A 10,955-nucleotide genomic window follows, 5' to 3' on the forward strand; every position below is an offset into this window, starting at 1 on the left:
GTCCCATCCCTAGTAGAAATTTAAATGAGCTCCTTGTGTTGTCTGATTAATTAGCAATCATCTATGATCGAGGCACAAGCACATGAGGTTCGCATCGGAGGAAGTGAGACGTGCTGAACAGGCGAAGATGTCTGGCCTTGCTAACAGCTCCGAGCCCGAGATATCATAGAAACAGCTTATTGAGATGCGATTTTCTAACAAAAAAGATTTCGAATAGCATATTTGCCATAAAGTCCCATCCCTAGTAGAAATTTAAATGAGCTCATTGTGTTGTCTGATTAATTAGCAATCATCTATGATTCTAGCTAGCTAATTCGAGCTAGCTGCTAAATCATGTCGTGCACATTATGCTACTGCATATAAACTGGTAACATCACTAACAGACTTTCCACTGATTTATGTATGACTTACTTTCCACTGATTTATGAATTGATGAAACTGCTACTCACCAAAATTTAGTAAGATGGGGATGGATTAACAAAAGCATGGACCCAGCTCCACATGTGCAGCTCAAGTGATGCTCTTCCAGAAATGCAAAAAATACTGCTTGGTACTGTTACTTTGGATGATTAATTAGCGGTTAAGTGCTGTATTTCAGGAATACATTACAGTTTGGTTAAAAAACAGCCAACAGAGTTTATTTAACAGATTTTAATGCAATTTTACAGATTTTAACTGTATTTCAAAATAACACGATAATACTGTTGAAATCCTGCTGTTTATTTACAGCAATCTTTTACAGTGTGTGAGAACTGTGACTGTGAAGTCCACAGTTCATTGGCACTGCACAATCGCAGGTCTATGATCTGTGGCTACTACTTACCTGTACCTCCTACTGTAGTGGTGCAGGTAAAGGAGGGTAACTACAGCCACAACTCACAAGGTGTGTATATGGTGTGTAAGGTGTGTGTATGTATGCACATGTATACAGTATATTGTGTTAATGTATATTGTGTGTGTGTTTTCTCTTTTTAAATATTGGCCATTTCCTGACTTATGCATTTGTCTCACCTCTATAGCTCGAATTTTGCCCATGAGATTGCCACAGAGCATCTGCACCTGTTCTCCATCGGCTATCATGCTAAGTCCTGGCAGAGAAATCATTTTTATCAACATGAAAGGTAGGTATGAGGCCATAAATCAAATGTAACCTTTCCTCCTTAAGACATGCAATTGCCCTGCAATTTGACCTTAGCTTTGAATGTTTCTTCTCATGATTTGAATTCTATTTTTTTCCAGGACGATATGATCTCACTCTGCCAGATGTCAGTTGCAGCACCTGTTCTGCGCACTGGTGTCCTGGATTGGCAGACATCCAGCTGAGTGGATACTGGCCCGCCACAGCCAGTATGGCCACTGGCACCATCTTTGATGCCGAGGTGTTCCAGGCCTTTCAGGACCTGGAGAATGCTGCACCAGGCAGCTCTAGATTGGCATTTTGTCGGCTCCTGGACCAGAAAACCTTACGCCATGGCAGGGTGAGAGTTGAATTTTTTAATTTGAAGTTGTAAGGGAATCTAGTCGTGAGTGTTACCCATTTTTTGTTTTGTATGACATAGTCTAAAGAATAATTTTTTGAAAATTTCGATTTAGGCAAATGTTTTGTGGGGGCGCTACCCACAAGTTTAGCTGTGCTGCTCAATCCACCAATGCACAATCCTTACAAGTTGTACCTTGTTATAAAGGTGATTAATCAAGCTTTTATGTTAACTATATCTGAATTTATCCAAATGTTGACTTGATGCAGAATGGCAAAATCTGCAGTGATGCTCTCCAGAAGAGTTTCATGGAATGGGCTATTTGCAGCTATGAGATCCAGAAACTGAGTAAGGAGCAGTCATTCTCGTGTCCTGCTTGCACCCCGGATATGCTGGCTGTGGCAGTGGATGGCAACAGGAAACATTATCGTTTCAGCAAGTGTGGGAGGTATAACATACACTCATGTATTTATTTCCTTGATTCACTGTTTTAAAAAGTTATTCAGATTGAACCATGTTCTGAACTTCTGGTAATTGAATGCACTACAATGCTTTCTATGTGTAGCTCGAGTGAGCCTGGCTACTTCGATGGTGTTTTCATCCAAAATGACACAAAGGTGGCATCTTCGGTGGAAAACATCCACACAAAAACCAAGCATGTAAGTGTCTGTGTATTTGTTAATATTAAGAGTCATTCATTCATGACCACTCACGTCAAATACCTTTAACCATTCATTGCATAAATGGGCAGACATTTTACTTTGGCGTTTGAGGTACAGTATCTGATGTTCTGCTCCCTGCTAGTTCATCACCCACTGAGTGACCGCAGGGAGCACGCTGCTTCGCAGGCCACCCGCTGAGTGACCGCAGGAAACACTATACAGAAAACCCCCCAGGGGGTACAGAGCAAGCAACATGACAATACATACAGAAACACAATCAGCAGCAGAGAAACAGAACAAGCAAAACAACCAGGGTGGAGGCCGGGGAGGCGGAGGCGAGCGCAGTCGAGATAACAGCAACTAAGCGACCTAGACTGAGCTATAAAAAGCCTTCACCGCATGGGAATGTGAGCAAGGGAGGGCTGTGATTGGCTAGACTAATTAGTAAACAATTGAAGTCAACCGGGTAGCTGGTTGCAGCCACGCACTTGACCCTGTGACATGAATGAACCTACGCAGGCTTCATCTAATAGTCAACAAAGACACTAAGTCTCAATCCATGTACTATCCATGTACTGTATAGGTGGCAGGAAAAGGCCATTGCGGTAAGGCTGAGCTGGTGGCAGCAAAGGAGGCTTCAAGGAAAAGCAGCCACAGCCTTGATGAAGAAGGCCTTGAGGTTGCTGTCTGCCGGCATGGCATACTCCTGAGGTACAAAATGACTTATTTGTACATGACTGATACTAATTTAGAATGGCAATGCATATACTTCTTGATAGGATCTTTCTACTTCCCACAGGTCTCTCAATCACTTCAGAGGGGAGATATATGCCTACCCATTGCTCCTCATGCATGAGGTAGCATCTAGGCACCATGTCACTTTTTTCTGCATGGATGTCACATGCAAGTTTGTGCCATACTTGCAAAAAGTGACCTCTGCATGCCCAGAATATGTGCATGTGTATGTCAAGTAATATCTTGATGTTACTAAGATATCTCCGAATTTAATATATATATATTTTCAGTCCAGTCCTCCTATTTAATGTGTACAAATGCAGAAAAAGCAGACGCGACGCGGATTTGGTAGTCACGTGATTTCGGGCTGTACACCCAACACGGTTGCAATGTAAAAGAACTGGGCGTTAAATGCATGGATGTATTAATAGAACTGGATACAGCCACTCCATTCACTGGCCGCTATCAACAATGAAGCCCTATTGAACCGCGCCATCTTGGCAAATTTGTAGTCATTTGACTATTTCCGGTGACTTTTGTACTGCGCAGTTGAGCTTCTCTGGCCGACGCGCGTCCACGAAAAAGTTCACATTTATCTGAAATGTAGATGCACGTTCCCGGCTCTCTCGGCTCTCCCCGCTTTGATTTAGCAATGAAAACCGGCTTGCATATTAACCTGTTTTTGTCAAATATATCAATTGGAGAAATTATTTTTTGATCCTGGCATCTTAGTTTTAACAGGTTAAATATAATTGAACATGTTTTGTTTGCTAGTAGATGGTATTCATTCCGTTCGCGATAACGTTATTGCAGCCAGGCTAAATTCCTCCAGGGAGCCAGTGACAGGCGAGTTGAAGAGCTTCACTCCCCGCCAGCAGGAGCTTTGGCCGCCGCTACCGCATCTCGGATAACCCGCTGAGTTCGTGGCTGCTATTTCACACTCGCCCTTGATCAATCCCAATACCGATCCATGGTAACAATGAATCAATCGTTCAGATCAGATCGGCAGTGCTGCATGCATGTTACAACATCATTGTTACCTTTATTAACATAACCATAGCCTACATTTATCTCTCTAACGTTAGGCTATCCATCTTACACCAGTCGGCCATTCGATAGCTGGAAGCGGTGAACGCCAACGTTGACTGAAAACACCCAAACTCAGTGTATCGTTTCATCTTCATGCTACACATCAACTCCTTTACATTGTATGTGAATAAATTCCTGTTATTCTAAAAATATCCCATTTCTGTCCATTCTTGGAAAAGGCTAATAATTGCTGTCAAAAGATCACTCCAGTTTATCACCGTATCCCACTACCATTTCAGCCAAGGGCGTAGGTTTGCGTATGGACGGTCGGGACATGTCCCTACCAACATTTTGGGAGGCCCAAATTGTCCCTACCAACTTTTAAGCAACCTTGCTCGCATTATCTTTGGAGTGCAGTTATATTAGATCATTTAGATGGCCTTCCCATAGTTTGGAAGGATAGAATTGGCCGTACCATTTTGAGTGAGTTAGTTTGCATTATGTTCGGAGTTACATTAGGCCGTTAGCCTACCCCTTTCCTCCACCGTGAATGTGCCATCCCAGTATGTTTTTTATATATTGGCTCATTTGGCTGAGATAGATTGTTGCATTTTCGCTGGATCTGAAGACCAACAGCCTTACAGACCGCTGACAGCTATGATTCTGACAGCCGTTTAGGTACATCCACCACAATGTCGCCTCCCCCTCTGAAGAGGATGAGGGATATCAGGAGCTTTTTCTCCGCAACTGTAAGTAATGTTAGCGTTAGCTAGGTTAGCTAGTTACTGGTAAACTAAGTAGCTAACGTTAGGCATTAGCAACATGAAAACCAGCTAGGTTGGTGCTAGCTAACGTTACCTAAACTAACATCACTTGTCTTTCCATTGTGGCAAATTATCAACTGGTGATAGCCTATAGCTGGCTAGCTAGCGAACTGTTAAGATGGCTTCTATCATCCTGTAACATTAGGATAGCAGCAGCCATTACATTATTATACATTAGCTGCCCACCAGAAATTTAATTGAATGGGACATCACGGCGTCCTCACAAGTAACGACCGTTGGTGTCAGCATACCAGCCGATGGGCTATTAGCTAGCTATAGCTTTGTCAAACCCAGTCTGTGCTAGACGGGATGCTAATTAGATGGATTTCTAATTTTAAATTCCCATTAACTTATGCTAAAAAACGCCAGTGATATTAAAGTCGTAAGTTTTGATTTAAAAATAAATACATTGTTTTAGCCTGACTGGGGTTCTTGTTAGAATTATAGGGGAAACTGAATACTCATAAGGCAACATTATCTAGAGGTTATCCAGCCCGTGAGAGCCGTTAACGTTACTTTTATGAGGACTCAGACTCCTGTTTTCTTACAGTTATTAGCTAACATATACTTACTAACTGGAATCTCATAATTTTGCTCTCACTATATTGGCCGGAGGGTGTTTTAAATAAAGTAGTGTATGTTGAAGTACATGGGATTTATTTTTTCCAACTATGGTATCGAATTGGGTATCCAGGATTGTGGAATTTCTCAATTAGTATTGCCTACTAAATGTCTGGTATTTTGTGACTCCCCTAATGGACAGATATATCAATTTATGAGTTGAATGTCAGTGTAAAAATCCAATGAAAATCTCAATTTTGATCAAATCATTTTTATATATAATACACAGCAGCAGTCGAGAGAGAGAGTGGAGGGACACAGCAGCAACCAAGAGAGAGAGAGAGAGTGGAGGGACACAGCAGCAACCAAGAGAGAGAGAGAGAGTGGAGGGACGCAGCAGCAACCAAGAGAGAGAGAGAGAGAGTGGAGGGACACAGCAGCAACCAAGAGAGAGTGGAGGGACGCAGCAGCAGCAGCAGGCAGGATGTGATACACTAAGAACATTGTATTAGTATTATTCAATTTCATAAGTATATGCATATTTAAGAGGTTTAACCTCTCGTCCCCAGCAAAAAAATTGTATGCAGCTACCCTGTTATATGGTCCCTACCAATGTTGAAACCAAACCTACGCCCTTGATTTCAGCTATGCACAGGAGGTTGTCTTGTGGTCATTTTCATTAAAAAATGATTAGCCTGATCAGTTTGTTGTATGTATTAAGCCCTTTTTGAGCGTTTTGTGTGTGTGCATTGTTAAGTGTAAGCTTATGCAGCCTACTCCAAACTTGAATGGTTACAGCAGTCTTGTCGTCTACAAGCAACAGTCTCTGGCTTTGCATGGCAATTTATGTAGTATCATCCGAGTTCTACAAATGCTGTACTTTTTTGTACTGTAAGTAACCCCTCAATTATTCAATTTTACTGGGGAGCAGTGACCATAGCCTACTTGCCAACCCTCCTGACTTCCGCGGGAGATTCATAAATTTGAACTAGGTTGTGTAGTAGATAGGCTACAATAAATTAGGACAGATGCACATTTACTGAACAGCACAGACAAAAGTCGGACATTAAAAACAATTGCTCCATACACACATATATATATATATATATATATAATGTTTCACATTTCGTTTTAATGCTTTTAATGTCTAATTTGTAATGCTTTTAATGCCCCCCCCCCCCCCGCAATTTGGTTTGGAAATGCTCCCTGTTTCTGAGGTCCCAAGGTTGGTGAGTATGGCAAGCTATAAGCTATGAATACAAGCATACCGCTCAAAAAGGGCTTAATACATACAACAAACTGATCAGGCTAATCATTTTTTAATGAAAATGACCACAAGACAACCTCCTGTGCATATTAAACGGCGCATTGCGAGGATTTGCGCCGTCCAATACGCCGTTTTTCAACGAACACACGCCTGGTGACGGCGAAAAATCAAGGCGAATTATGACCCATTTGGCGTTCCATAGGCATGTGCTCAGTAACGGGTGTGAATGTAAACATGCAATAGGCGACAGTGGCAACCAGGTACTACGCGAGAACGCTCCCTCCGGACCTCCACTGAACTTTACCCGCATCAGCACTGAGGCGCCGCCGGGAGGATCCGCGATGGCAGCCCTGGGTGAGGTAGGAAGCTTCTTGCACGGAATCGACGGTGTCGGACACGTCGGGTCCCCCTTTCTCCTGACGCCTCTCGGGGACAGTCCCACGCTGCTGAGCGAGCACCTCATACCCGGGGAGAGGCTGTCCCGGAGCACCACCGCGGATTTGACTCACCTGAAAGGAATCCTGCGGAGAAGACAGTTATATTGTAGAACTGGATTTCATCTGGAGATACTTCCTGATGGCTCTGTGCAAGGGACAAGAAAGGACCACAGCCGGTTCGGTAAGAAACCGTTTATTAACACATTATTAGGCAGCCAATAGCAGAATTATAGTTAAGCAAATTATAATTGCCCACTATTATTAGCCTATAATTAAACTTAGATGTTATTAGTCTTGTTATTATTTATGTGTATATATGGGCTGATCGTCATCATGATTGTAACACATCCATGCCCTCAAAATGTGAATCCTTCAAATACTAGGCTATTTATTAATAGTAATAATAGGCCCAATAATCTGAATCGTAATAATCATAACCAGAATAACAATAATACACTTTATTTGCAATGCACCGTTCGTACAGAAATGCAGCTCAGTGCTTTACAACAATAAAATTTTGTTTCTTGAAAAAAAAACTGATCCCTAGCCAACATGGAAACGTTACCATCTAAAAAAAAAAAAAAAAGGAGAAGAAGAAGAAGAAAATATACAGTAACTGTGTAAATCCTAACGGCAGCTGCTCGCGCTGATAGTGGGGATAGTGTTGAGAATGCCGAGGATGCCCAGAACAACTGTTTTATTCTTCTCCAGGTATTTTGGAATTTATAAGCCTTGCTGTTGGATTGATAAGCATACGAGGGGTGGACAGTGGCCTGTATCTGGGGATGAATGACAAGGGAGAGCTGTATGGTTCTGTAAGTATGACTTATATATATACTTATATATTATTATATATTGTGTTTGTGTTCATGCACTGTGTCAGGTCTCTGCTGAGGATTTGTATTGGACATTTATTGGCTGGTATTTGTTGTCCATTAGAAGTGCCAGTAGGTGGCAGAATTCAGGTATTTTAGTGCCAGTCTCGCTGATACAGTTTAGTTTGGGTTTTGTCTGGAACCTAATTTAACAACAAACAAAGACACAGATTTCCTTCCACACATCTTCATCATATCTCATTCTCAACCAGTAGTTTGTGTGTGTCTGCATGAGATCACATTGTATGCCCCCCCCCCCCCCCCCCAGGAGAAACTGACGGCTGAGTGCGTGTTCAGGGAGCAGTTTGAGGAGAACTGGTACAACACCTACTCTTCCAGCCTGTACCAGCATGGGGACAAAGGGACTCGCTACTTCGTGGCTCTGAACAAGGATGGCACGCCCCGGGACGGGACCAAGTCCAGGAGGCACCAGAAGTTCACCCACTTCCTGCCGCGGCCCGTGGACCCGGAGAGGGTGCCGGAGCTGTACCGCGAGATCCTGGGCCACAGCTGAGGCCGGCCGGCCCGGTCCCAGGTCAGGAATAGCTGCTGAAGCCACGGCGGCGGCCCTCACGGGGGAACCAGGGATGTGCCCACCCCCCGCCGCCCCCTGCCTGGCTGACTGGGCTGAGCTGGACAGGGGGAGCAGGCCCAGCAGGGGGGGGGGGGGAGGCTCCGCGCGGGGGCGGAAGTGTTCTGGAAGTGTTCTGGAAGTGTCCGTTGGACAGAAGAGTCAATTCAATAGTCTGTTCTATTAAAGAAAGGGATGTTTTCATTTGACTACTAGATATAGTATGTGTTCGTGAGCCTTACGTTTTCAGAAGGACTTTGAAGGAATTCAACCATTTGGTTTGTTTCAACTGTTAGTTTTTTTTACTTGTGACTAGGCTAATGCAGAAAGGAGCTGATGTCACAGGGGTCCATGTTTTATTTATTCATTTTTAGATCCATATTTATGTTATATATTTATTTATTTGAGAATATATTTTTGCAGTTCAATATATGCAGTGTAGAAAAACCACTAGAAATTGTATTCATAGTACATCAAGTTTAAAACACTGTATGTATTTTAATCAGAGAGAAAATTCTAAATATTCTTTTATCCACTGACAGATTAAACACAGCAGAAACGTTTCAGCTAAGTTGATGGATATTTCTTTGTGTGAAAACGTTTCACCGAGAGATTGTTTTACAATGTCCCATGCAGTTTCAACGATAGTCTGAAATTATTTATAGGGGCTTGTCCTCAAATAGGGAAGAGATATGGCCCTCTAAGTACCTGCATTTCGCTGTTCAACTAACCAAAATATTGTCATGGAGGAAACGTGAATAAGAGAGGAGTTATGAAACGTGATGGTCGGACAGCAGCTGAACAGGCGATCTCTCCAGAGAGAGGCGGCGCTATCTGTGCATCTCTGCACTGTTTCCTCAGCGCTCCACTGGGTTTCTCTGCTGAGGCATGAAAGCAGGAGCCTGTGATCTCAGCATCTCTGTGATGGCAAGCCAGCGGGTGTCTTGACATGGGGAGTCTGCCCTGCTGTCTCCTGTGTGTGTGTGTGTGTGTGTGTGTGTGTGTGTGTGTGTGTCTCTGATACTATGGGACTTTCCCATCTGCACACCTTTTGGAAATCAACACGTAACTCACTCCAATTAATGATGTCACGTACAGTTCCCAGAACTATAATCTGTGTTAGTATGTATCCCTGAAGTCTTAATAGACAGCCAATAAACATATGTTGAGTCTAGAGTAAAATATAGGCTCCCCATATTCTTACAGTAGCCTAGCCTAATGGTGAAATACAATTAGCCTACTTTGTAGTGGGAACATTATTTGATATAGGCCTATTGGTCGATCGAAATAGGTCCCCAAAATCTTACATAAATGGTTATTAAAATGTCCCCCATACAGTAATTAAAAAAACATGAATAATGCCATAACTATTCTGTCATTATGTCATAATACTAACTAGCCACTACTATCAGTTGACCAACGTACCTAGATTTATGTATGCAAATTCATAAACAGTGATTTTGTCAGCTTGGATATTGTCCGAAAGTAGAAGACGTGTGCAGTCGTTTAATGTTCTTTTGCAGTGAAGCAGAAAGTTATTTCGTGCCATCTTTCTTGGTCAATACCATGGAGGTATAATATAACTGGAGACGGCATTGAAAATGGCTGCCTATTCATTTCAATGAAAGTTGCTCACCGGCGCATGAAGCCATTTGACGTAGTGGCCAAAGCCCGGTATTGCAAGTCAAATCAAGGCATGCGGCCCAAGAACCATTATTTCCCATGTTAGTGGATGATGATAGATAGGGCTAGAAAAGGAAAACAAAATTTTTCTGGGTATCATTCAGCATCAGAGACCAATCTTATCAATATAAACTTTTAGTTTTAGGGGTTTTGGGGTTTTTGAAGCCACCAATACCTGTATTGAGCCATTTAAACATGTGCTGTGCACGAGCCTCGGGGACGCGCTGGTCGCGCGTTCGTGAGTCCTGCGAGCTCGGGAAAGCACGTGACCATAGGAAGACCCGCCCTACTCTGCCTCTGATTGGATAGGAAGTCATGTAATGACGTCGGTTAACATTTGCTATGCTTTTAGCAATGAAGCTGCTATGATCATGCTAATCATAGATATGAACGTATGTCTATGATGCAAATGATCATGACATGTGGTTACTTTAGGACATCGTTGGAAAAGATCTAGAGGGTAAGTGGGTCAATGTTGAATAACTTAGCTAACATTACCTAATGTTACATTTCTTTATATTAACATCAACTATATTGATAGGCTAGGGAGCTATGCTAACGGTAGCTAATGCTAACGGCTTAGGGTTAACGTTACGTTCGGAGGTCTCAGATGTATTTCAATTTCAACAATGTTGAGCATGATCAATGTGACATTGTTCATACATTGATTACAGTCTGTAATCTTGTCTGGCATTATTTAGCTATAGTGGGCTGATGCTTGCTGCTGCTACTATAGCATTTGCCACATTATACATCAAATTAATCAAGCATAGTGTTATTACCTGAAGGCATTATTACCATTGCAAGTAAGCATGCCATGTATATGCCATGCC

The 10,955-nt window shown here is 42.6% G+C and overlaps 1 protein-coding gene across 1 annotated transcript; it reads left to right on the plus strand.

The window, feature by feature from the left end:
* Positions 1 to 6,897: 6,897 nt before the first annotated feature.
* LOC311329115 (fibroblast growth factor 20-like) lies at positions 6,898 to 8,382 on the plus strand (the record flags this gene model as incomplete). Its single annotated transcript, XM_084462993.1, has 3 exons — positions 6,898 to 7,174; positions 7,705 to 7,808; positions 8,137 to 8,382. 3 exons carry the CDS (start codon positions 6,898 to 6,900, stop codon positions 8,380 to 8,382), a joined length of 627 nt encoding a protein of 208 aa, XP_084319119.1.
* Positions 8,383 to 10,955: the final 2,573 nt, after the last annotated feature.

This window comes from Borostomias antarcticus (genome assembly GCF_949987555.1).
Source record: "Borostomias antarcticus genome assembly, contig: scaffold_60, whole genome shotgun sequence".
In the NCBI taxonomy this organism is placed as follows: Eukaryota; Metazoa; Chordata; class Actinopteri; order Stomiiformes; family Stomiidae; genus Borostomias; species Borostomias antarcticus.